General features: G+C 34.0%; 4 protein-coding genes across 7 annotated transcripts; 2 read left to right on the forward strand and 2 right to left on the reverse strand.

Moving 5' to 3' along the window:
• Positions 1–2,294, forward strand: LOC114417411 (60S ribosomal protein L11-like). The gene is made up of 5 exons (XM_028382607.1): positions 1–140; positions 277–384; positions 454–496; positions 1,144–1,339; positions 1,846–2,294. Exons 1-5 carry the CDS (start codon positions 138–140, stop codon positions 2,039–2,041), a joined length of 546 nt encoding a protein of 181 aa, XP_028238408.1. The 5' UTR covers positions 1–137; the 3' UTR covers positions 2,042–2,294.
• Positions 2,295–3,864: 1,570 nt separating this feature from the next.
• LOC114417410 (prohibitin-3, mitochondrial-like) lies at positions 3,865–6,107 on the reverse strand. Its single transcript, XM_028382606.1, has 2 exons — positions 5,183–6,107; positions 3,865–4,190 (listed from the first exon to the last, which is right to left on the reverse strand). The coding sequence occupies exon 1, from the start codon at positions 6,034–6,036 to the stop codon at positions 5,197–5,199; it is 840 nt and encodes a 279-aa protein (XP_028238407.1). The 5' UTR covers positions 6,037–6,107; the 3' UTR covers positions 3,865–4,190; positions 5,183–5,196.
• A 2,338-nt stretch (positions 6,108–8,445) lies between these two features.
• Positions 8,446–16,826, forward strand: LOC114417412 (ceramide kinase-like). Its single transcript, XM_028382609.1, has 12 exons — positions 8,446–8,783; positions 10,126–10,284; positions 10,366–10,533; positions 10,632–10,724; positions 11,766–11,858; positions 12,324–12,549; positions 12,950–13,043; positions 14,563–14,712; positions 15,008–15,109; positions 15,786–16,160; positions 16,250–16,316; positions 16,392–16,826. The coding sequence occupies exons 1-12, from the start codon at positions 8,610–8,612 to the stop codon at positions 16,527–16,529; spliced, it is 1,839 nt and encodes a 612-aa protein (XP_028238410.1). The 5' UTR covers positions 8,446–8,609; the 3' UTR covers positions 16,530–16,826.
• Positions 16,827–18,046: 1,220 nt separating this feature from the next.
• LOC114417413 (U-box domain-containing protein 35-like) lies at positions 18,047–26,380 on the reverse strand. Of its 4 annotated transcripts, none has more exons than XM_028382613.1 (10): positions 26,073–26,380; positions 25,020–25,200; positions 24,399–24,478; positions 24,198–24,319; positions 22,886–23,082; positions 22,020–22,342; positions 20,816–20,917; positions 20,128–20,562; positions 18,858–19,610; positions 18,047–18,510 (listed from the first exon to the last, which is right to left on the reverse strand). In XM_028382613.1, exons 2-10 carry the CDS (start codon positions 25,156–25,158, stop codon positions 18,328–18,330), a joined length of 2,334 nt encoding a protein of 777 aa, XP_028238414.1. In that variant the 5' UTR covers positions 25,159–25,200; positions 26,073–26,380; the 3' UTR covers positions 18,047–18,327. The 4 variants fall into 4 exon arrangements, with proteins under 4 accessions (XP_028238414.1, XP_028238412.1, XP_028238413.1 ...); XM_028382611.1 differs by having other exon boundaries at positions 24,399–24,520; XM_028382612.1 differs by having other exon boundaries at positions 24,996–25,200; positions 26,073–26,379.
• Between the last annotated feature and the right edge of the window lie 362 nt (positions 26,381–26,742).

The raw sequence follows: 26,742 nt of genomic DNA on the forward strand, positions 1-26,742 counted from the left end.
TTGACCCAATGACAATAGCGTGAGTGAAAAAAAAGCCCATCAACGTCGTTTTGTTCTCTTTATAGTCACAAACTCCTATGGTTGATTAGGGTTTTATCTCATTAACGTTTCTTCTCTTCACTCTGCCCGCTGCATCAATGGTAAACCCTTCTCCCTTTCCTTTCTTCATCTTTCGAAATAAAAAAATAACTCTTTTTCAAAAATTCTAATTATCTTTACATTTTATTTTTCTTAATTTATGGTTTTTGTTATGAATTGGAATGAACTTGGTTTCAGGCTTCAGAGAAGAAACTTTCGAACCCAATGAGGGAGATAAAAGTGCAGAAGCTCGTCCTCAATATCTCTGTTGGCGAGAGTGGAGATCGTCTCACCAGAGCCTCCAAGGTTCACTTCACTCCTTATTGCTTTGCTTTTTTAATTTTTAATTTTTAATTTCTGTTTCTCTTCTTGCAGGTGTTGGAACAACTTAGTGGCCAAACCCCAGTGTTTTCCAAAGGTTATTTCTCAATAAGTTTCTAAATGGGTAGTATTCAGGGATGCTGGTAATGGGCATAGATCTCAAATCTGTGTTCATTGAAACGTTTTGTTGATCATTTTTTGTGATTCTATCATTTTCCTAAAATATAGATTGCTGCTGGTGAAGTGATTTTGAAGAATTCCTAAGGTTTAGGGTAGTTTATTTTAGTGTTTTTAATGGAGAGTTTGTTTTGTTTTTTTAATTGTATTGTCAACATTCAAAGGTCTGATAACAGGGGTGGAAGTGTTAGTTTGAGTTTTGATTTTTTTTAATTATAATGATTAAGTGTGGACCTGTTCTGTGGTTATAATCACAGTAGTGGTGGGGCTAATAGAAGTGCATTTAAATGTCAATTTTTCTTCAGAAACTCGATTCAGAGGTTCATGGAAGACCTGAAAATGAGGTTTCTGATATATCTTGATTGTATGTCTTTCGTCCTGCTTAATTTAATTTAAACCATGTATGCAAGTCCAGAAGATGGAAAGCATAGTCTATTGCTCTGTTTGAAGAATTTTAAATAGTACTACTTGCTTTACCACTAGTGTATAATAATGGTTATTGATATATTTGACTGTTTTTCACTGTTGATTGGTAAATTATGTTTTTCCTCCGCTTGGTTTTAACAGCAAGGTACACTGTTCGTTCCTTTGGGATTAGAAGAAATGAGAAGATTGCATGCTATGTCACTGTCAGAGGTGACAAGGCAATGCAACTTTTGGAGAGTGGTTTGAAGGTGAAGGAATATGAACTTCTCAGAAGGAACTTCAGTGATACTGGTTGCTTCGGCTTTGGTATTCAGGAGCATATTGATTTGGGAATCAAGTAAGTTGAAGAACCCTTGGATTTTTATGCTGTTGTTTTTACTTTGCCTGAGGTAAACATTTTAGGACTTAAGGGAAGCTGATTATTTGATATGGGTTGTGGTGTGCACAATGCATATTCAAAATTTTGGATATGACATAACATATCTCTTCTCCTTTATGCTGCATTTCAGTTTTGACTTGAACCAAATGTTAACTGGTTCATAAATCTGTTTTCTATTGCTTGATGATTTTTTGGAAGCAGGAATTGCATTAGTTATAGTTAGGTTGATTTATTAATTAGTTTTTAGGCATGATGTTGTGTCTAACTGATTAACTGGTTTTGCAAATTGCATGCTGTCTTTAAATGACATAATCAAGTCTTCCCCCTCTTGGATTCATTCCCTTGTTATGTCAACTAATTTTTAGTTAATTTCCCCTCGTATATGTTTAATTATGTTTTCGGTTTCTTTGATTATGAAGATTTCAATTTACACATATTGGTCTTTGACTGTTGACTCTGCTCAGGTATGATCCTTCAACTGGTATTTATGGAATGGATTTCTTTGTTGTTCTGGAGCGACCTGGCTATCGTGTTGGACGTCGCCGAAGATGCAAGTCCCGTGTTGGAATTCAGCACCGAGTCACAAAGGAGGATGCTATGAAGTGGTTCCAGGTGAAGTACGAGGGAGTGATCCTTAACAAGTCCCAGGCTATTCTTTAGTTAGATTGAGTTCACTTTAGGAGTGTGTTATCAGTTTTGTCAACTATAGCTCGATCTTTCTGTGATATTATGTTAATTTTAAGGCAGGTTTTGAATCAATGTTTGTCATTTCAGTTTCGTGATGAAGGGTATGGATTAGCCCTGTTTAAACGGCACTTTTATTGCAAAGAACTCCTGAACCCCGCGTTATGCAATGATGTTGGGCAATTTACTTAGTTTTCTTTGCAACCAAATAAGAGAAGCATGTGCAAAACATTTTACTTGCGAGGGCCAGAACTAGCTAAATATACCTCAATACGGTGGAAAATACTCCTCCCCATTTACTGATGTAGACACAATGTGTTCATATCTCCTACTGGAAAATTCCACTAAATGGAGGAGTATTTTCCACTTTTTAAATGTATTTTCTCTTGGTTAAAATTTATTGAAAATATCAAATTTTGTGGGTGTTATATCATTTAAAGATTCTCCTGATTTTATTTTGAATAAATTTTAACCAATAACCGTGAGTTTGAAGGAGTGCTATCTCTTTCATGGTAATATCTGAAATGCTAAATTCAGATCCTTTTAAGCATCAATGTGCAAAGTTGAAAACTGCCGGTGAAAAAAGAATAAATTTAAAGATGAAGAGCAAAGTTAACAACAGTTACGGGAAAAAGAAATTGAAAATTTCTAAGATACAGGGATAACAAATAATAATTTTCTAATCACCAAATACCAAAAAGTGCAGCAAGCACCACGTAGATGCTCACTCTCTTTTAGAAGATCCCAAAAGAAAATAATGGGACTTTTGTTTGTGCAACTTCATTAATTCCTCAAAATCTTCTCAAATTAGGCCCTCTTCACTGATTTCTAAATATGTTAAATTAGAAGGATGAAAAACACATTTTGTAACTAAAAGAAAAAAAGTAATTTGCAGGGATAACGATAAAAAAATGTTAAATTAGAAGGATGAAAAATACATTTGTACTATGAAAATTACATAAGTGACTCACGGAGTGGCTTTTCTCTGGGTCTTGGGTGGTGGGGATGACTTGTAATCTGGTCGCATAACAAACCTCCATGTTCTTGCAAGTGGCCATCGGAGGAAGCACAACCAACGACATGAATGGTGTGTCACGGCAACAAGTACTTAGGAGTGAAATACGGTTTAGTGGGTGGGGTTGACTTTCAGAAAATGAAACATCTAAGAAAGAACTTTTTGTGGTGTTTTACACTTTAATTTTAATGACAATTTAGTCTATGCATATTATACACTTGTTTTGCCATGTAAACCAATTTAAATCACGTAGGCTACGACCGATAACAAAGACGAAAAGATTTTAACAATTAGATTAAATTGTCGTGATATTTGTGGACTAAATAAATAATTTTCATAGTACATGAAAAAAATTGTCAACAAGTGTAAAGTATAGGGACTAAATTGATCATTTACCCTTAATTCTTGGATTTTTTTCTAACATCCCAAATAAAAAGCCTTCCTAATGGGCAGACCCATCAACTAATGACACTTCAACTATCTTGTGCATTATTGTTTTTCCGTTCAGTTAAACTGAATGCGACTCCAACTCCTCTTAACAGGTTTCTAAACACACCCTCCTTATTCAATGACTCAATTAATGATCGTATCTAATTCATTATATAAAAGATGATCTATAATTAAAAAGGTAAATCAATAGCTTAGGGTGGGAGGGAAGAATATTTTTTAATCTTTTTGGGGGAGTCAAGGACATATTAAAGTTATATTGCTTGATTCACAACAAAAACAAGATTTCACAATGTCTGATTTTCCTAGCAAAAATAGCCAAATTGACAAACAAGACAGAACCAAAGGCACTGAATGTATTGAAATACTTTGGGTAAATTGATGATAAGGTCAAAGAACCAACATTAACCACAATCAAGTATTCAAGTTCCTCTCTCAACCTTATATACTTTGAATATAGTTATTACTCTGCAACTAAACAGACCCTTTAATCATGAAAAAACGAAGGTCCAAATTTATTTCTAACTTTTTACCTTCCTAAAATCATTATGAATTATGCTCCAAATGAGAGAGTCTACAAGTAAAAGCACAAGAAAATTACTTCCAACAACAGAAAAACTAAAGACAAGATCCAAGCATGTCGTGACACCGCATCATTGAGCCCTGAAATGAAGAGGGAAATGTGTCAGGGGACTTAGCAATGGTGAAAGACTTATGATTCAAGACTACTGAATCATGTTCTGTTGGACATCAAAATCTAGAAACAACTGCTTATAAATTTTAATGGCCTTTTCTCTTTTTTTATCATTTGGAGAGGCATAAGGAGGAAAAATTAGCCTAAAACGGTAACAGCTAATTAATCCCAATAATTTAAAATGGAAATGGCCAGAAGTTTATATCTTAACATATAACCAAAACAATTTAAAAGAGATGAGAGAACAGTGTTAGCCAATGCATACCAGATCAATTTCTTAACCATCTAGGCATTATATCAGAAGAAAAAAGGTTGAATATTAACTTCACAGAACAAACACTTAAATGACTTAATTAAACTTGCAAATTAGAAAAGTAAAAACAGACACAAAATTGAGTTCAAAATTAAGGGGTGTCAGGGTGTGGTAGTGTATGCAAAAGTGTGACAACGTCTGTAGACAATTTAGCTGTAGATTTATTTTGAAAGGTCTAGAGCTACTTAAAAAAATAATTTGGACTATGATATTTAACAGAGTGAACACTTAATGATTTGTTGTAGGTGCCCCAGCCAAATAAGGCCCTTCTTGCACAGTGTAGCTAGGCAGAAGTGTACTGTGTTGTTTGGGCATTTGGACATGTCCAAAAACCACCTTCTTCAAGGTTTTATGGAGCAAAAATTATAGACCACAAAAACCTTGAAGTTGTGGCCACACCAATTTATAAAACCTTGCACTCAATACTAAAAGAGACCACAATGATTTTGTGCACAACATCAAGGTTTTAAAAAACTATCAGTGACCACTATCAAGGTTCAAGAGAAAATTGCAATCATCACTCAACTTAAAAAGTGTCGAAAAGTGCAATGACATAATGCGATTAGTTGAGTTTTACTAGCAACATGCGTTTAGAATAAAAAGATTCAAACATAAATCACATGAATTGAAACAAACAGATTAGATTACCATGGCCACAAAGATCAGCGGGAAGGACCGAGAGCCATGAGCAAGTTCTGTCCACCGGGCAAGTACGAAACATTAGGCGACTTGGCGAGCGTAGCCGCAACCTCCCTGGACGCCTCGATCCTCCGGAGCTCGATGAGCCCCATCCCGGCGGAGGCCGTGGCGTCCGAGATCAGCTTGGCCGCATCACTCTCACCCTCGGCCCTAATAATGGCGGCCCTCCGCTCCTGCTCGGCCTTCATCACAACAAACTTGGACCTCTCGGCCTCCTGCTGCGCCACCTGCTTCTGCTCCACGGCGCGGGAGAATTCCCCGCCGTAGGAGAGGTGAGTGATCGCCACATCATCAAGAACGATATTGAAGTCTCTGGCGCGACGGATCAAGCTCTCGCGGACGAGGGCGGAGACCTGTGAGCGGTCCGTGAGGAGCTGATCGGCGTTGAATTGCGCCACGACGGCTTTCAGAACCTCATTGCCGATCGACGGGAGGACTTTCTCGTCGTATTCGAGGCCGAGGTTCTGGACGATGGTGGGGAGCTTCTCGGTGTCGGGGCGGGAGAGGACGCGGAGGGTTAGGTTAACCATTTGAAGATCCTTTGTGCCGGAGACCGAGGAGAATGTGTGGGGGCGAGTGCGGATGTCGAAGATGTAGGGTTTCTGGACCCATGGGACCAGGAAGTGAGTCCCCTCGCCGACGGTGGAGTCCAGGATGCCGCGGAACCGGTCGAAGAGGACGGCGCGCTGCCCGCCGTCCACGGTGTAGAGGGAGGAGGAGAGGGCGGTGGCCGCCGCGCCAAGGCCGAAGGCCGCGCGGGCGACGTTGGTGAGGAAGGAAATGGCGGCTTGGTTGCTTCCCATTGAGGAGAGAATAGGGTTTAGGGGTTTGGAAATGTGTGAGAGAGAAAGGGTTTTAGGTTTTGTTATGGTCTTTGTAAATTCAAACTTAAAAAAAAGGGTTGCTTGCTCAAGAGGTAATGTTTATTTATTTCTCTATTTATTTATTACACTATATTTATCTTGCTCCTGAAAAATATGAAGTGGAATTATGATGTGTGTTGTTGGATGAAATACTAGTACTATTTTAGTTGAGCTTTTTCAAGTGTTTAATTTTGCTAATTTGAAAATTAGTTGTTTATGTGTGACCATATTCTTGTAGAGGCAAATTCTTTTTAGAAAAAAAAGGGTTATATAATAATAATGTAAACATAATTATTTGATCGTACCACGTTATTTATAATAAGTTAATTAATTTTTAAAATAATTATTTTAAGATAATTTAAAAATTACAATTTATAATTAAATGGCAATATAAATAGTTTTATAGTGTGGGTATAAATACTTTAGACTCATTCTTTTTTATCTCCATTCATTTGATTTTTATTATTAGCTGAACTCCTAAATACAAAGTTTGTTAATTAAAGTGAGTAAAAAAAAGGAATGGAGATAAAAAAAAAACTTTATGTTTATGTTTATGTTCAATATGAACCTGTATATTTTAGAAGCTACAATTTAATCCTTTAAATTATGTTTATAAAGTAAGTTAAAATGATTCTTGCGAAATAATGATGGTTTTTTTTTTATATATATATTTTACAACATGATTTTGAATTTTTTTCTTGACTAATTAAAAACGTGAAAACTATCCCATTAAATTCACTAACATGAAAGTTATGAAAACTATCCCATTTTGAATTTTGCCTTGCTCAATGCGTGACCTTTATCTTTCATATTCTTGTTTCCAGAAATGGAGGAAAATACGTGGAAACAATCATGAGATCCTAAGAAGAGTATGATCAGCACCTAGCATGGCTAAAATTAATATCAGCACATCCATTTCCTGCTTGCAAAATATGAAGGAATTTAATTTCCCAGCTTTGACAGATAAGATCCTGAATAACTCTTATGATTCCTTGAAACTCTTTCTGATCAATTGATTCCTTGAAACTAAAAATGGTCACGAAGTTTGTTTTAAAATTTTGTGTTAGACAATAGTTACGTTTTTTTTAGAGGAGCAATAGTGTTACGTTATAAATGCTTAAATACAAGTTTTACATGTTGAAATTTCTTTAATTTTATAAATTATTTCTGATTGGACTGATACTAATACAAGTAAAAAATGTTTACAATTCACTATTCAATACATGAATATGTAAAAGAGTTATTATTTCATAAGCTAAACTATTTGAACCTTAAAATGACTAGTTGAACTAAAAGAATTATGCATAATAATACTCAGCTAATTTTCTTCTGGATATAAATTTCTTTATATTATCAATTGCAATGTTCTTTTTTATCTATTAAAAACATATGTACCAAGATATTTATCAATACAATTATAAAATTGAGTAAATTTTGATAAAGTGTTTCATTCTCTTATAAAATGAGTTACTTTAAAAATATCCTCCTTATGGGTGTGGAGTGGCATTCCTTTTCAGCTTGTTTTTCTTGGGTTGGTGTATGTTCTGAATCCTCACCATTTGGTCCTCGATCGTTGTGTAGTATATTTATCATGTGATTATTCATATATACCATAACCCAGTCACACTTTGCTGTGATGGATTCTCTTGTATTTTTGTTTAAAAATATCCTGATTCAGAGAAGTGCTAGTAGCTATGATTATCCCGGTAGCATTGAAAGCCTCATTCTGAAAAATGAAAGCACACCCAGCTAGCCTTCCAGATATACCACAAGGTTACCAGGAACAACTCCTTTTATTTATGATAGGCTTCAAGGATCCAAAGTTCCACACTTATAATCTCGTTAACAGCTAATCTAATCCTCCAAAATTCAAGAGAATTTGGTTCCATGATAATTTAAATATCAAAATCTTAACATAATAATTTAACAAAACACTTGTACATTGCATTTTGATAGGTTAAATAGGTAATCTATAAGTCCGCGAATAAAGCTCATTAGATATGCGAATTTAATGAGTCGAATTCAAAAACTCAATATAATTATATGAATTAAAAAAAATATATTATCCGCAAGGTTTGCAGATTTGAGTCCGGATATACATCCCTAATATCAATGAAGCAGGTAAATATTTTACATTAGTTATAAATATTTTAAAAAAAATCAAAGCCATACCTTTTTCCTTATTAAATTAAAGAAAATGCAAGAAAAAGTAATAACCATTCACATTTTCTAGGCAATCTTTGGTAAGAATAGAATATTCACTTCATTTTTGGTGTCAAAATTTGTGGTCTTGCGCTAAATCGAGTCAATGCTTCTGCCCCCACAAGTTATGTTTAAAGAAAAATAGAATACCAAACAAAAACCACAATAAAAGATTTTCCTTGGCACCTTACTTTGCACCTTTGGGTTGAAAGCCTCTTTCAACCTTTTTCCAGAACTTTGAATTTTTTTTATTTTAATTTTCGGGTAAACACATATACCATCTCGTTTCCTTGACTCTTCTTCCGTTGTGAATGGAGAGAGAAGGAAACGATTGTGTTGTGGGGGACACATCTCTCACAGCTTCACCTTTTGATGGTGAAGCTTCCATTTTGAGGTCCACCCTTTTGTTGTATCACGTTGGGGAGGTCACCCTCACCTTCCACTCAGATAGGCTGTCTTGGAAATTGGTCGAACCATTGGATAATGTAAGTCCCATTTGATTGTATTTAAAATATTTGCGAAAATGTCTGGCTTGTCTTGTGATTTTTGTCTAATGGGGTGGAAGTGGATGATTGATATCACCCCCTGTTTAGATTATGGATTTTGTCAAATGGGTTGGATGTTGGATTGATCTCACCCCAAGTTTAGATTATGGATGTGGTGATTGAGTTGAATCATGGTTACAGAATTCTCTCAATAACCCTGTGTATCGAATTCACCGTAGTACCATATGCCATGTTTTATTTGAAGGAAGTCTTGTAATAAGTGACGGACCATCGCGAAATAGTACTAATTCCGCGTACTTGGTAACTATGAGTTGAATATCACTTTTGACTCTGAATTGCCAGTGAATGTGTTTGGTGTAGTTGTCATGTTTGATAAAATGTATTCATGCTGGATGGGGTGTGAGCTTTGAAGGTAGAGCTTGAGTGAGGAGCTAAATTCGTGGGTGAGTGATGGATTTGTTGGCTGTTTTCATGGAATGCAAGTTTGAGTTTAAGCTACCTTGAAGCTTGTAGGAACCACTAAGGGAGTCATTTCATGCTACAGGATAATACTAGGAGGGACAAAGTGCAGCATCCAAAATTAGTTTTGAGAACCATCAATTTAAGACCATCCTTGTTCAAGACAACACATTCAACCACTTTCATGATCAGAATTTTTATAGCTCTTTATACAATAAAACATGAGAACAAAGCAACCATGAACATGCTGAGAATCAGGAAAATACATTCCTCTTTCTCTGTTGCAAACCGAAACCTTAATCCGTAAAAATGAAGGAACATATACATTCCATATGCGCAGTGATCTCAATAGATAGTCAAATACTCACAAAGATTCATATGTAGTCATAAACAAATTATATAACTTGTAATTCTCATTAAAATTGAACAACTGCCATAGAGTTTGGTATATAATATAAAATAGGACAGCATTATAGTCATGTTATATTAGATTTGACCGCGCGTAAGTTTTTACTCCAACCGAACAGCCACACTCTTTGCTGCAGAACAGAATGAAATACTACCATTGTCAAGTAATAACAATATATTTTCCGATAAAAAAAATTTTTCCAATCATTTTTCATATTCAAATTAAAAATGGCAGAGTTTCCCTTGCCTTTAAATTTCTTATAGCATTTCATCACTGTCATGGCTTGTTTCGTTATGTTTTATTTTTTCACTTTCATTCTCATATATGTTTATAAAAAGTTGCAATAATACGACCTTATAGGCTATGGATAATTTTTAAACTGAAAGTTACTTAAATGAGCATGTAGTTTGGGTTTCATCTAATATTATTTTTCTTATATTTTTAATGGAACAGGATGTTTCAACTTGTTTAGGCATTAAATATTTTTCTAAGGTTGCTACTGGGATCAAACTTTCTGACATATATGCTGTTGAGTTAAATGATCATGGTTCAATTCACATATCAAGTCTCTCTCCTGCTACTGAATGTCTATTTTTAGGTCAAGACATAAAGGTTTGCTCTTGTTCTTGGTTATGCAATTTTGTTCCTTATAGATTTATAATGTTTCATAGTATTTATCTTACAATTATGCAGATGTACAGCTTTACTGTGCATGGTTTTATAAGAAGCAAGACCCAACCTTCTCAATGCATCCTGGTTGAATATACTTTTGGTCATAAAAATTTGCCAAGATGTCAGATGTGGGTAAATCAACTTAATGCTTCCTTGAAACATGAAATTGGAAGACCAAAGAATCTTTTGGTATGCTCTACTATTGGTCAAACATTTATAATTTTGCATTTTACTTTTATTGATTGATTAAAATGAACTTTTCCCAGATATAATTTCTGATTCACTAGGTTTTTGTTCATCCAAGGAGTGGGAAAGGTAATGGGTGTAGAACCTGGGAAGCTGTGGCTCCTATATTCTCTCGTGCTAAAGTTAAAACAAAGGTGAAATTTTAGCTTCTCTAGCAATTTCCTAAATGGATAGCTACATATCAACTTTCAATGTTAAGTTTATTTATGCTTAACTCCTATCCACTATATTTTGCTTAAGCTAACCAAGTCTTCAAACGTGCCATCAACTCCTTGCACGATAGCTTTTAAAATCTTATTTTTGGACTGTGGGCAGTGGTTGTAACAGAAATAAATAAGTTCATTTCAATTAATTTTCATGCTGTTAACTTATGGAGTTTAATAAATAGTCCTTTTTCTTGCTTTCTGAACTTCACAAGGATGAATATTCTAATGTTTCTATTCATTTTTAAGATAATATGTTGCTTTTTTGCTATACTTGTCTTGGCTAGTCAATCCTACTGCTTATGACAGTTGCCATTAACAAATAAAACCACTTGTTATCTATTTGAGCTTGTCTCATTAAAAGTTGAGTTATAATTGCATTTTATAAATGTTTAAAAAACAAGTATATGTATGTTGGTAAATATTGATTGAGAACATGGCCAATTTAGATGCTTGATTAAATAGATGCAGATGTGCTATGTATATTTAAGAATTAAGAATATACATAATAAAAATGACCTGATTTTGTTGATAATTAACAAAAAGAAATGTATTAGATGAAAATATGTATTAATGTTTTGGAGGAAAGGGGATAATAAAGTAGTGACCAATTTTATGTGCATTTTTTTCTTCAAATGATCTTACCGACCTGCGCTCTATCTGTTTAAGCGCAAGAAAGATTTCTATCTTATGTTTGAGCTTTTGCTCAAGATTGATATATGTTGATTGAATTAGCTCGAGGTGATTGTCTTTTAACTTTGCTCAGCTTGGTTTACTGTCCAACTTTTGGATCTGCAACTGCAAGTATATGTATTTAACATAAATCTATTCACATTGCAACTGCTTTTGTTTCTCAGGATACTGCAAATTAGAGCAGGACAACTTAGCTTTATGATAATATTAAGTAGTAACAGATAATTAAATATGATTATTGATCAGTTTCCTAGTAATAAATTTGCTTTTCTTTACTAGGTGATTGTGACAGAGAGAGCTGGAGAGGCATTTGATGTGATGTCTTCTATAACAAATGTGGAGCTTAACTCATTTGATGGCGTTGTTGCCGTTGTAAGAACTTAACTCCCTTCTTTTAAATTCTGATAGAACTGGACTGGAAATAGCTGTGTAATACTTTATTATACTGAAAATTTGATGGTGATAACACTCAACAAGGTATACTTGAGACCAGAGGAAATAATTGAAAAAGTATGTATATTTCTGATTGATTAAACTGTGCAAAGGATACATGAATAAAGGTAAATCTAAAGATACAATGGCACTAGAAATATGATCCTAATTACACTATACAAAAGATCTCCTAAAAGTATGCCATCTACATAATACAAATCAAATCTAATATAAATACAAACAAAATTCCTCGATCATTCTTTTGATATGTTTATGAGACTTTATGTTCATAAAGTTTCAAACCTTTATATTTTAGATGTAATTACTTTTCCAGTTCCCTTGTTGCTTTCAAGTGGTTTTCCTCACTTGTTTTCAATTATTGTGTTCTAACTTTGGTGGTTTCAGGGCGGTGATGGATTTTTCAATGAAATCCTTAATGGGTTTCTTTCTCCCAGGTTTAAAGCTCCCTACCCACCAACTCCATCAGATTTTGTTCATTTGGCTAAATATAATGGTGATTCCTTGGTTCTTGATGAAGATGAAATAGTTGATGGGACTTCAATTCGAAATGAAGACCAGTTTCCTCTGATTCCAAGTCCAAAACAATCTGGGTCTAGAATCTCAAATTCTAGTGAGTTCAGTTTATGTGTACTTCATTACTTGCATTCACAAAGACATTAAATAAGCATTGAGCTACTTTCTAAGACCCTAATGTTTCCATTGCTACTTCAACTCCTAATATTTCCAATGCCCCTAATGTTTTCAATGCTGCATTATCACCAAGTATTTCTAATGCTGCATTAATTATAGTCATCATTCCAACACTTCATTAATTGCAGTGTATCATTCCAATCAGTAAATATATTAGTTTTCCCATACTTTAGTGATTACTGTGAAATGTTAGTTTCTGCAACCTCCATTCCTCCCCCTACATCTCTAGTTTACTTTATAAAAACACAAAGCCGCAATATATAGAAAAAGGAAAAAAAGAAATGGCAATTTAATGCTAGATTTTTATGTGGCTTTTGAAGATTCTGAAGATAAGGCTGCTGAATTTCCTGTTCCCAATGAATGGTTTAGATTTGGGATTATTCCTGCAGGTTCAACTGATGCCATTGTAATCTGGTAATTTTTTCCTTCCTACTTCTCATTCTGCACAAGAGAAGATATATGTGTCATATCTAAAATCAATTTATAGAAACTATTTTTGCAGTATAATGTGCTTTGATTTTCATGCATTAAAAACCAAAACCATTTTTGCAATATCTTCTATCAAAAATTTCTTTATGCCTTGTTCTGCATTAGTTACATTCAATTGTTACAATTATATTTTTAATAGATGGATGCAGAAATTAAGTGTCAGTCACACACAGGGAGCTGAGTATATATTAGTCATATAATAAATACAAGCTAAAATCAAGGAGGCCTAATTATGGTTACTAAATGAAAGGGATTGACTACTGACTGCATGCATTGAACCTGGATAAAAAATTTTCAGTAGAGGATAATGGATCTATTGGGTATCCATGCTTTTTCTTTCATTTTTGGTTACCTCTCTAAAGCACTAGCTACCATGTTGAAAGAGAAAAAATGGAGACAGTTGCAAAACTAGTGTCTCAATCACACACAGGAGCTGAATATATATCAATATATACCAGCTATAGTCAAGGAAGCCTAATTATGGTAATCAAATCTAAGGGATTGACTACTCACTACATAGTACATACATTGAATGTAGACATTAAATTAACCTAACTATATACATATTTCCATCAATACTATCTTTTACTGGTTAACTAGCAACTAAAAAAGTCTCCATAACTATTCATTATGCCATTTCTTGATGGTGAACTGATTGCACTTATGCCTGTAACAGCATATTGATGTTATATGATGATCTATATAAATTAAAGTTGCATACTGTTTTGATTATAAAGTTTAGGTAGGGAAAGTTGGAAAGATGAAAGAAAGAAAGGATGATCTGTGGAGATGTTAGATTGATATGATATTCTAATGATAAGATACTAGTCACTAGATATTGTCCTAGTGGTCCCATATATTCTAATATAATAATTAGGTCAAGTCGATAGAAAATGGATCAGATTGTAGATGAAAATGATCTTTATTTTTGGGAAAGTGTTACACACTCCCATTATTTGAGAGACCTGGTTTTCTCCTATGGACTTTCCAAATCCAGTCCAAAGACAACCTTTTCCCTCTCAACCCTTCTTATTTATAGGCAACTCCTAACTAACTAATAGGTAACTAACCTATCATAACTAACTGGTACCTAACACAAGTACTAGTGTAGTGTTACTATTACTAGCCCAAGCCTATCAATACAATAAAACCTATAATCCTAATTAAAGGAAGTAATAAATAAGAAACATAATCAAATGAGGAAACAGTTTTATATCTTAATTAGATAACTAATTTATTCCTCATTATATTCTGAAGATCTTTAAAGATATTCTAAGATACACTAAAGATATTCTAGATTTTTTGTAGATATTCTAATATATACTTTTGAAAATTACATGCTATTTAAATTTGTGTTGCCAATATTTTTCCGTGTGTCCTTATAGTTTTCTGATACAATTCACATGGGTTATATGAAATTCTGAATACCCACTGTATTTTGTAGTACAACTGGAACTCGAGATCCTATTACTTCTGCATTGCTTATTGTCCTTGGTAAAAGGGTGCACCTTGACATAGCTCAAGTTGTACGGTGGAAAAGAACTCCTACATCTGAGGTTGAACCTAATGTGCGCTATGCAGCTTCCTTTTCAGGGTAATTCATATCTGTTATATTACCTGTTGAAAGAAAATTATCTTTTCTTTAATTATCAAAACAATACCCATCCAAACTCTTGCTTTAAGCTTTAGTTACAAATGTTTTTACTTTCAAGTATCTCATTTAGCTTCATTGTCAAACATTTCTCAATGTCTTCAGCTCTTTGTAGTTGGTGTTATTCAAGGTTCACCAAAGGAATTTGCTTTGCTGCTTTGTTTTTTGTAAATACTTATTTTCAGTTAAAGAAAATTAACAGTAACTAGAAACTTGGGAAAATGAATATACTCCTCAGGTATGGATTTTATGGTGATGTCATCACAGAGAGTGAGAAGTATCGCTGGATGGGTCCCAAACGTTATGATTACGCTGGAACAATGGTATTTTTAAAGCACAGGTAATCTCTAAGTGGATGTGATATTATCTCTGCTTTAAATGTCCTTTCTTGAATTCCATACTTCTCTTATTTTACACTCTTATTCTGTTGTTACATGGTGGACTATGTTATGTGAATGCTTTCTTAGTATTGACCCACTATCAGAGGTTCCATTTTCATAAAAATATATGTTGTTTTCTTCATGATTATTAATGTGTTGGAATATATGAAAAATATTCAATAATATCTTGATTGTATTTTAGAATAATTTAGAGTACCTTAGGTTATCTCTTAGGATTACTTTCCTTATTTCCTTACAATCTCTTAGGAAATAATCTTGTTTCATTATCTCTTATGATATAAAATTGTAAACATGAAATCATTTTTTATTGGTGTATCATAAGGGATTTGTTTTCTATAGATTCCTCTGATTGGGATCAAAAGCATTTCCTGAATGAGTTATTCAACTCCTGGGATTAATTGAAAAATCACTCTGTTGGTTCTTCCTCCTCTTTTCTAAGAAGAGAATGAATCCTTTTATATAAGGATCATAAAAAAAAATGGGTCCAGGCCTCTTGTGGGAATCATTTATATATATATTTTTTATGCATAACTAATGGCTATGTTACTTATTTCAATTTTTGACATTTAACATCTTGCTTATTTAACTTGGCTTTTCTTTTGCATGATCATTCAGGTCATATGAGGCAGAAATAACATATGTTGAATCAGATGAAACCAATTTGACTTCCAAAAGGGATCATGAGGGTAATCTCTTACGGGCAATAAGGTCTCCACACAAATCAGAAAAATGTATCTGCCGAATTAATTGCAAAGTTTGTAATGAAAAGCCAAATCATGCATCCCTTGGAGTTTGCAGCCTCACACCTCATCTGAATTCAGAAGAAACAAGATGGGCAAGATCCAAAGGACGCTTTCTTAGTGTAGGAGCTGCTGTAATCTCTTGCAGAAATGAAAAAGCACCGGATGGATTGGTGGCTGACGCACACCTGTCAGATGGTTTCCTTCATCTTATATTGATTAGAGACTGTCCTCATGCATCTTATTTATGGTAAACCCCACCTGTCTTTCTCACAAATCTAATATAGCTTATACATTTCGTAACAATATCCTATTTTGTTTCCTTACTGAATGATGTAGGCATCTGACTCAACTTACAAGAAGAGGGGGAAGCCCCTTGAATTATAAGTTTGTTGAACACCATAAGGTTAGTTTTTCTCTAATCCACACCACCTTATCCAAGGATCACGTATAATTTACTAATTTTATTTAACTTTCGCAGACCCCTGCATTTACTTTTACTTCTTCGGGCAATGAAAGTGTATGGAATGTGGATGGAGAGATTTTTCAGGCACACCAACTCTCAGCTCAAGTGTTTAGAGGCCTTGTATGCATGTTTGCATCTGGTCCTGAAGTTTAATTGTGGACATAGCTATTTTGTGTAAATTGTTTTGGCTATGCCATTAACAGGAACCATGATGAAGCTCATTAGCACCATATATATATATATATATATATAGAGAGAGAGAGAGAGAGAGAGAGAGAGAGAGATGATAAGAGTAATGATAGTAAATCAACGGACAGAATTATATAATCTAGTCTGTCACGACTAAATATTTTGGATCTAGCATTGTAATATTTTTGATCTAGTATAGTAGCATTGTTCAGTTGATGTAGTTCGTTAATATATTAATATATGTAATTAACAGTTGGCTCATACTATTGTAACCCGTTTCCCCTAATTACACCCCCTTTTTGTGCAATTTCATCTTCCAAAATACTCTTTCTTCTATAAACACCCCCTACCCCCCTTTGTCTGCTTTCACTTCCAAAAATCTCACTCTTGTTGTTTTTTGCTTTCCCCCCTCTTATTCTCTACGTCACTCAGCCTTTGAGCTCGAGCTTGTCATCCCTCCCTCTCATGGTGTTTTTTCTTCTCTATTTCCTCAGGCCGTTTCACCTCTTTTAATTGTTTTTTCTGGTTTTGTATGTGTTTCAGAATCTTATTTCTGGAATCGATTTGTGATTCAAACACAATTCCAAAATTGAGTGTTAAGCACAATTCTAAAAATAAGATTTTGGAATTGTATGTATATAGTTCCAAAAGTATGAAAATAAGAATGATTTCTGCAATTTAAATTATAAAGTATGTATGGGTTTTGAACATTAACTTTTGAAAGCGGTCTTACATACTTTCGGAATTTAAATTCCAAAACAATAAAACCAAATGTGTGTATAAGGATATTATTGGAATACAAGTTGATACAAAGAAATTGGGTTGGAGGTGTGAATAGCAAAAAAGGAGCTTGCAAAAATAATTGCCTTAAATGTTCTAAAAGCCCAATCTTTTGTTGGACACAATTTGGTTAAACTTTCCAAAGATCAAATTAATTTTCTAGATAAATCTACTCAACATATAATGACCAACTAAATTATATTATTGGTCATATCAATTTTAAATTTCAGTCTCATTGTTTTTGAATTGATTGATTGTGCAAATAGGAGCCATGTTTTTTAGTTTTTTTAAGGCATGATTATTAGTTAAAATAATTTGAATTTAATCACTATACCACTTATAATAAACTTCTTCACTAGTCAATTATGTTTGCTTTTAAGGTTAAATTATGCAATTATTTGGCCTATGCTGTTGAAAAATAATGCTTGAGTTTTCAAATATTTGGATAAGTAAAGTATCAATGCAGGTGAGTTTCCAAATAGGTAACTGTAAACGGAACATACCATGAGTTTGTTCAGATATCTTTATATAGGGATTTAGGGTACATGTGAAGTGCTAGTTATGGTCTTGCATCAGTACGAGTACTAGTACTTAGTTTGTATAATTATAATATTTTTTCTAGAACTAAGGTATGTGTACAAGAGGATATACCATGCATAAAAATAAGAGTACACATATGTATCTTTATACATTAGCTTGCCTTGAATGTAAATATGGTTCTCATTTTATTTATAGTAAGAACAAGATTTGACATATGCATGTATACACAGAATCAGCCAATAGAATCAAATTTATCTACACTTGAAAATCACTCTACCTAAATTAACCAGAAAGCATGCTTGGAATGGTACAACTACAAAAAAATAAAATAAAAAATGCATCCAAGACACTGCTAAATGCCATACCCACTGAACTTTCTAGCCACTCTACATCAGAGAAATCAATGGTCTCAATATTAACATGGAGAAAGATAATACTGATATCACGATTCTCTGGACTTCCACTCCAAAATTGCTGAGAGAAGTGTGTAATTAGGAATTAAATGCTTATGAGGTAAAGCCATGTTCGTCATTGGTGATTTGTGGTTCTCTTCAAGCCACTTTTCAATTGCTTTGCGATCATATGTGTATCCATCAGCAGCAACACAAGGGTCATCCATCACATCCTGCATCAAACAAAGTATTAACAAACATCTTTAAGAACATTGACAAGATAGTTAAAAAGTTAAATATAACTCAAGCCACGAGCCATGACGTTAACTGGTTAATATGGAAAGAATGTTCATTATGTTTCTGCCAAGGACGTTTCCAGAATGGTTAATTTATAATGTAACATTATGACATTGTTTGATCTGTAGTAGACTTCACCTAGTAGAAAAAGGCTTGTTTGTTATTGTTGTGGTTACTAGAATCTAAAATATCTTTATCCAAAAGGATAGGTTATCCAATTCTTTTTTATTTTTTATTATGACATAGAAAATCAATATATTGCCATTATGGAGTATTTAATTACCTGAAGTATTGGACAGATAAAGTGATTAGGAGGTTTGGATTTAATAGTAACAATTGAAGCAGAATGTTGGGCCCTATCAAAAACTTGTTTCAATCTCTCTAGTGTTGGAAGCACGTGATCTTGTAAATCAGGCCGGTCTCTACGCCGAAGTTCTGCACAGCTCAGTCCTAGCAAAGCCAACTCTAGTGTCTCTTGATATGGCCAAGCTCCTGCTTCTGTATCCAATATGTCAGTTAAATTCCCGCCATCAATAGCTGTTTCCACCTTATGAGCAAGTGCTATTGCTGGTTTTGCTGTCAATAACTGTAAGATCACCATTCCAAAAGCATAAACATCAGATTTTGGAGATATTAACCCGGTCCTTTGATACTCAGGATCTATGTAGCTGAGTGTCCCAACAGGTGCAGTGTCCTTGTACATGGTAGACAAATTATCTGAATGAAGCACTGTAGAAAGGCCAATGTCACCGATCTTGCTGACAAGGTTACGATCAAGCAAGATGTTTGCCGGTTTCAAATCACGATGAATGATAGGTTCTGGCTTTGAGCTATGAAGAAAGGCGAGAGCTGATGCAACTTCCCAGGCTATTCGAAACCTCTCAAACCATGGGATTGGGGAAGTGTTGTTTTTTCTTAGTAGTCTGTCCTCCAAGTTACCATTCTCCATATATTCATACACAAGGCATCCGTGATCTGGACATGCACCAAGAAGAAGAAGCAAGTTTGGATGACGAATTCTGCTCAAAATCTCTAACTGGAATAAAAGAAAAGATATAAATTAGTCCTGTTGTCTGGTTCAATTCTGGTCTTATACTCATTGTTATGAGTGTTTCAACTTCCGGGACACTAATATCCATGAACACTAAATGCATATAAACATGAGATACATGAACATAATATTTCCTTAGTACATCAAATACCATTATTTACAACAGTCTGCACTCTCCACCAACTTCACTGAGTTAGTGGGTATCTTGTATTAGTAAAAAAGAATGAAAGAAACAATTAATATCAAAACCATTTTTTTAAAAGGGAAATATATGTAGATCAGAATGGTTAAACTTAAGAACACTAGTTAGTCAATTTAACAAGAAACTGTTATATTTGAATTAGGATTATAATTTATAAACTTTGATATATCAATGAGAAACTAAAAACTTCCCATCTAAAGTGCTAGAAATGTTCAGCAATAAATTAAGCACTGTATACTTATTCTTTTGTCTTATGGAACATTAGTTTGCATATCCACCTTATTTATATAAGTTCAATACCTCCTGCTGAAATTGTTTCCTTTTGCGGTTTTCATTGGGGTTGAGAGTGAGAACTTTCACAGCAACATTTGTGTGATACAGATTGCACTTATACACTATTCCATATGCTCCCATTCCAATTTTCAGATCTTCAGAGAAAGATGAAGTAGCTAAGACTATTTCATCCCAGGCAAACTTCCGGTACTGGGGTGTGGAACCACTTAGAGCACCCTCCAGCTTTTTTGTCTCTTTTGCAGCAAGAATGGCTTTCAACTCTGTTTCTTTCCTTTCTGCAGCTTCTCTTTCAGCACATTCTTTCAAATATGCAGCTTCTCTTGATGCATCTTGATATTTATCTCTTTCTAGTCTTGCTAGATCTTTTGCCTTCTCCTCCTTAGCAATAATCTCTTTAGTTTTCATGGTTTCTTCTGATCGTCTCTTGCTTAGCTCATTTAGCTGCTCAAGGTAATAATAAAGGATGTTACTCCATTTGACAGTGCCAGCAAAATAATTCAGTTGTAGGCATATGAAAGGTAAATTCATCTTCCAATTGCATTAATAAGGTAATGTATCTTAATGGGAGATAAAGGAAAGAAAGAGAACCTAACAAGGAATAATCTGAGACATGAAAAGGTGCAGGGGTTCCTTAAAATTATTGTACTTATTAAGCAACAGAAAGTATTTCTGGCCAAAAGAAAATAGATATTACCTTTCGGGATGCTTCAATTTTCTCACTTTGAGCTACTGCATGCAGTCCTTGGGCATGTCTTAGTTCAATTCTCAACTTTTCCAGCTCAAGGTTAAATTTTGCCTGATCAAATAAATAACCACAAAGAAAGTTCACTAGCAAATGGGAGTTGTATCTAACCGAAATTTGCTGAAGCAATAGCTGTTTGAAAAACTACATATAGTTTTCTATGAATGATTGCATATTAACCAAAAGTAGGGCTTGTGCACAACATGCTTGGACAAGCATATTTGTAATTTTGAATTTGTATGAAACAGGAGTGACACAATGATTATAGTCAAAATGAAAATTTTATTGTTTTTCCAGAGACTTGTTAAATTTATGATACTATGAAAACCAAAAAAGACTCCCCCCTCGGGCAGTTGAAAATCCCCCCTCGGGCAGTGATCTTCTGTTGGAGACTTCTTAAAAATAGACTCCCCACCAAGGACAATCTTTTAAAAAGAAATGCCATTTCTCAGGAAGCTACCTGTCCTTTGTGTGGATGTGTGCAGGAGGATGTGGGGGCCATCTGTTCTTCAACTGTAATCTGACAAATGGCCTGTGGTGGGAATCTATGAGCTGGATCCGGGTAGTAGGTCCCCTTCCCATTAACCCTGTTAACCACTTCTCTCAATTCTGAGATGGTTTTGGGGAAAGTGTGAACCATAGTACAAGATGTGGGTGGTGGATTGCCTTAACTAGCTCTATATGGCAGCATAGGAATCATTTGGTTTTCCAAGGAAAACCTTTTGACCCCTATAAAGTCATGGACCATGCTATTTTTTTAGCTTGGTCATGGTTAAAGGCCAATGATAAAGACTTTAGTACTAGTTTCAACCATTGGTCTTCTAATATAACGAATTTCGTTGCCTAGTTCGGGTTGGGCTTGTATGTTTTTTGCTGCTTAGGTTGGATGGTTTTTTTGGAGGGTAGCACCTTGGTGCCTTGTAACTTTTATCTCTAGTACCACTGGTACTGGTTTACATATTAATAATATATATATATTTTCTGCCTTCCAAAAAAAAAAAAATGAAAACCAAAAAAGATATGAATTCTCTGCCCCTAATGTTAACTCATATCACAAGTGTATATGACTTTTTTTTCCAAGAGGGTTCCATCACCTGATGTATGAGTTGGAAATAAGTATCATTTCATTAAACCAGAAGAAAGAAGTTTCATTTACCTGCCTATTAGGTGATGGAAGTGTAGTTTCTAGTTGCACTTCCTTGCTAGAATTTTGATCATACATCCAAGATTCAGTATCTGAAATAAAGCTTTTGCAACTAGAGACTCGACTTAAGGCATGATCAATGTCCGAGTTTCTGGCAGAACTTGTAGCAGTATTTTCTGTCCCAAGATCTAGAGATTGGCCTCTAGAATGGTTAGTGTCAGGAAAACTTGGATTTGTGCTTAGAAGAGCACTATTTATACTTGAAAGAGCTTGGAATCGTTGTGTTGTTAGCGAAGAGGATTGTAAACCAGCATATGATGAAACAGAGGCAGATTCTGTAAGCATAAAAAACGACTATAATTATACTCAGCATGGTAGTAGATTTTGATGTTTTCCATGATGCAACACAGGCTAGAATTTTCAGAGAAAAGGTAAACAGATCTTTGAAACCAGGCATACAACACAGTTACCTTTATTAGGAATCAAAGTGAGTAATATGAACATTATACGTCATAGTAGAACTCATAAATACAGTGTCTTAATTTAAGTGTAGATGATTTTTTCTATATTTTCTTATTCCAATAACCCAGGAAGTGCTAGGGAAATTATGAATTGAAGAATACATCTGAAAGTATACCATTTACAGGAGTATGAGCAGGGTGCCTATCTGTGTACTAACAATGCTGCAACACAAGAATGCTGAATTATAAAGTTTCAGGTATTGGATAAGTACCTTAACTATGATGATAGCAACGGTATTATATAGACTGAGATATTTGGAAAACATTTTTTAAGAATTTAAATATGCTGTTGACATTTATTTAGGGTTTACAATTTTCTAAACCATAGTATTGCAGAAGTTACTATCAGTATCATACCTGTCTGAGAGGTGGAGTTGTAGTTAGATGAGCTGCTGGTGGACAAACTGGTTTCACTTTCACTGGCATCATCTATAATGCTTCCACCAATCGGCATGTCTGATGGGCGTATGGACAATTTTCCCTTTGAAATAGCATAAATTGTACAAAATCTTGGTGTGCATACTGATATTTTCGTAGACATACCTTTCTGTTTACTGAAAACAATACATTATTAAAAAATGAGAGTATCATCAGATACAGACCACAAGAAAAAGCTTTGTTTGTTGTTTGAAGTGAAACGTTAAATAATTGAAACTATTACAAACTGCAAAATATTCCAGGCTTATCATTAATTTCTGTTTAAAAATCCATAAATATATAATGGTCTATATGTTTCATATATTAACCAATTCATCCTAAAAGCTGAAAGTATTAAGAAAGGACCAGAAATGGTTTTTATCATGAATATTTTCAATTAAGTTGAAGTTGTAGTTCAAGAATTTCAAACTCCTCAATTTGGAGTTGTCCAGGCATATTACAAAGAAAAAAAGGAAGAACTATTCTGAATTTGCCAAGGGGCTTAAATTTATTTAATTTTAAAAGTAGAGGGATTTGATTTGTTAGGAAAAAAATCTTGGAAAACCAAAATCTAAACTAGAAGGACCAAACCAAAAGTATTGGTTAAAAGAATGAGATTAAAGACTACTGGGCCAAAAAGTTTATGGAACAAATCACTATTTAGCAGGGAGTATTTCACCTAATTCCGCACTAAAATGTCTAGGTGAGATAAGATTTCATTCATTTGACTTTCTATGATAAAGCAACCTCAAGTGTTCCAATCATACTTCAAAAAAAGAGACACTCTTTATTATTGGTTAAAATTTTTTGAAAATCATAAAATCAAGATTGAGATTTATTCAATAGGATGTGGGATCTACATAATTTTGTAATTCCCTGTAAGTTTCCACTAATAAAAAAGAATGTGCTGTTTGTATTTCTCATATCAGAAATATTGATAATCAATTCTTTTCTAATCAACTGTGGCAGTGATATAGGTTCACAAAAAATGAAGTACCATTTGTGATAAGCCAACAAATAGTAATTATAAAAAACATGTTCCTCCTAAATCCCAATATCCATTGGGTGATTACTGATTAGTACTTTAGTTTGGTGCCTAGAGTGTATGATTTTCACCAAAATGAATAATCTGTCTAGGAGAAAGATACAATGATTTTGTTTTCATTATATAAGTACTTACTTTTAATTATTAAACAAAGGTCCTTAAGAACCACTAACTTGTTGAATTATATATCAGCATTTCAATAAATACCTTTTAAATAAGCCGTGAGATGAAGCTCCAACAACAAGTTTGGTTATGGCACCCTTAGCTACTTCCTCTGCTACTGCAGTTGCCACATCATCTGATTCAATCACTACAACATCCACATGCACCTGCACCAACAATATAAGAATATAAATCCTATATTGCATTAATTTTTCTAAATAATCTCCATGATCAATAATATCTGACCTTTCTTTGCTCACACATTATCTTGAAAGGTAGAAGCATTTGATTTGTTTGCCACTCCACTTCCTTTTTGAATGCAGTTGCTACATCATTACGCACTTGTGAAAGAGGGATCACATTTCCCACTGGAAATTAAAAAATGTTGTATTATCCTAATGAAGTAATCTTCTGCTAATTCATAACCACCTCCTACCATTTTTCACTTGTGTATAATTAAATTACTTGTTATATAGAAATCCTCTACACTAAGCCACATAAGTTACTAATCTACTCATGCTGGTAACTTAATATTAAAAAGAAAACAGAATAAGACACATGGCCTAAAATTATGTTCTAAAGTTTTGTCATGTTAGCAAAAGTAGTAATAGAAGTATAAAAGTTCACTAACTTTGAGACACAATGCAAGACTGCTAAATGAATAGTCCTTGAAGCTTTTACAAATAGATCAGACCTCATAAACCAACTTCTTTAGGATACAAGTGTAACTGTTGCAGTTATCATTACATTTAGATGCTTCTAATCGTAATAAGAAAACTTTTTGCAAATTTTAAATGCATAAAATTGCTACTTTATTGAACTCAATAAACAAAAATATATTACATGGCGTTGGAACTCCTTTAATACCAGCATGGACATGAATCAGCTTGAAAATAATCATTCCCTCTGGAACAAACTTATTAAGTGCACACTGTACCACATATTTGCTTTTCTTGTCACCCTTGATTGCAAGAGCAACAACCGAAGATGAGGAATGCTGAGACATGTTATTAGTATCTGCCTCTAGAATCTTATCAATCTCTTTTCCCTACAAAGAACAAAGTAAATTATCTCCAACAGTTGAAAACAAACAATCAAGAAAATGAATGTTCAACCAGAATAGCAAGTTACTTGCAGGCACTAAAGATAACAAAGCTTCAGCTGTGTAAAAACAACTTCACATTACAACACTTGCAACACAAATCTCTCAAACCAAACTAACCTCTGCTCCTGTACCACGTATACATCATAACAAAAGCAGAAATACAGTGGAGACTTAGAAGCATGTGAAGAAATGAGTATTATACAAAGTTTTTTTCTTTAAAAATAAGAGAAAAGGAGAAAAATAAATCCCAATTGATTGGACAAATAACCAGTTAAATCAAGGAAAAGGATTTCAAGATTCAAATTCAGATATCCTCCATAAGCACTTATAGGAGAAGAAAATGAAATAAGATTCTCTTATGAGCTAAAATCAGCTTTTGGAGAAGCTAAATGAGAGAATTTCTACAAATTAGCTTATGTGTAATCTAATTTTAGTTTATGGAAGTAGCTAATTCATTTTACCTTCTTATTTTCTTCTCCTATAAGTGATTATAGAAAACTTTACCCAAACAAGGCCTTAATTGAATTCATGGGGACAAACTTTTTCTCTGAATGCATGAGCCAAAAAAGAAAAACCTAATCCCCAGAAAGGAAAAAAGCACCTTTTACCCCCAATTCCCATATTTGCATAACAATCCACAGAAAGAACCTAGTGTACAATTATCAACTTTAAATGGAAAAGGGAAATTTCAAAGATCCAACTACATGAACAAAGGGACAGAGGGAGAGAGAGAAATTCAGAAACCATATGCTTAATATACAAAACAAAACAAAACTCAAACAAACAAAAACCACCATAACAGGTTTTTAACTAACCAATAAAACCACAGCTTAGTTGAATGTTGATACTATGAAGTGCCTCAAATTCTGTCTGGAAAAGAAGATACTCCCACCACTCTTCTCCAATGTGAAACCATTTCCAAAGTTTCAAACAAAAACACCAGCAGGGTACTCCAACATTTCTTAGAAGTTTGTCGGAGCCATAAAACAACAAATAACGTGAAACACTGAGCAATTCGTGGCCCCATCACACTTGTATTAAATTAAAATTTAAATGCATCAACCTAACCATGCCTTCAGCCAATTTCTAACTTGTAAAGGAAACTGTCACTATCATGTCCAGGTTTTTGTTCATGCAATAATTTCCTATAATATAAAATGAGTTTACAACTACTTAACTTTTAGGAACATTTTCATTTCGGTTTCTGGCTTCCAATTTTTGTTCAACGCAAGCTAACTCACATGTCGACTTAGTCAAACCTCTAGCCGCCTAAGACAAGTGTTTAGTTTAATATAAGTTTACTTTGTATAAATAATAGAATAATTTCGTGTCTTATGCTGACTGCCAAAACTAGTTGATGTGTTAAATGCAATATTCGGAATCATGATTCATGTGGGAAGTTAATTTAGTTAAAATTGTAAAAATAAGAAAAATTAGTTTCTCAATCTTTTTTTTTTTTTTTATCATGGGTAAAAAATCATGGGT

The sequence above is a fragment of the Glycine soja genome, chromosome 6 (assembly GCF_004193775.1).
Source record: "Glycine soja cultivar W05 chromosome 6, ASM419377v2, whole genome shotgun sequence".
NCBI classification, from domain to species: domain Eukaryota; kingdom Viridiplantae; phylum Streptophyta; class Magnoliopsida; order Fabales; family Fabaceae; genus Glycine; species Glycine soja.

Coding starts and splice junctions, on each gene's coding strand:
- LOC114417413 (XM_028382610.1), bottom strand. CDS start 25,158: ATGTCTCAGCATTCCTCATCTTCGGTTGTTGCTCTTGCAATCAAGGGT. Junction 23,083..24,197: donor TCTCACGGCTTATTTAAAAG/GTATTTATTGAA, acceptor TATTGTTTTCAG/TAAACAGAAAGGTATGTCTA. Junction 20,563..20,815: donor AAATTGAAGCATCCCGAAAG/GTAATATCTATT, acceptor TACCTTGAGCAG/CTAAATGAGCTAAGCAAGAG.
- LOC114417410 (XM_028382606.1), bottom strand. CDS start 6,036: ATGGGAAGCAACCAAGCCGCCATTTCCTTCCTCACCAACGTCGCCCGC.
- LOC114417411 (XM_028382607.1), top strand. Junction 385..453: donor GTCTCACCAGAGCCTCCAAG/GTTCACTTCACT, acceptor CTCTTCTTGCAG/GTGTTGGAACAACTTAGTGG. Junction 497..1,143: donor AACCCCAGTGTTTTCCAAAG/GTTATTTCTCAA, acceptor TGGTTTTAACAG/CAAGGTACACTGTTCGTTCC.
- LOC114417412 (XM_028382609.1), top strand. CDS start 8,610: ATGGAGAGAGAAGGAAACGATTGTGTTGTGGGGGACACATCTCTCACA. Junction 10,285..10,365: donor TTTTAGGTCAAGACATAAAG/GTTTGCTCTTGT, acceptor ACAATTATGCAG/ATGTACAGCTTTACTGTGCA. Junction 14,713..15,007: donor TATGCAGCTTCCTTTTCAGG/GTAATTCATATC, acceptor TATACTCCTCAG/GTATGGATTTTATGGTGATG.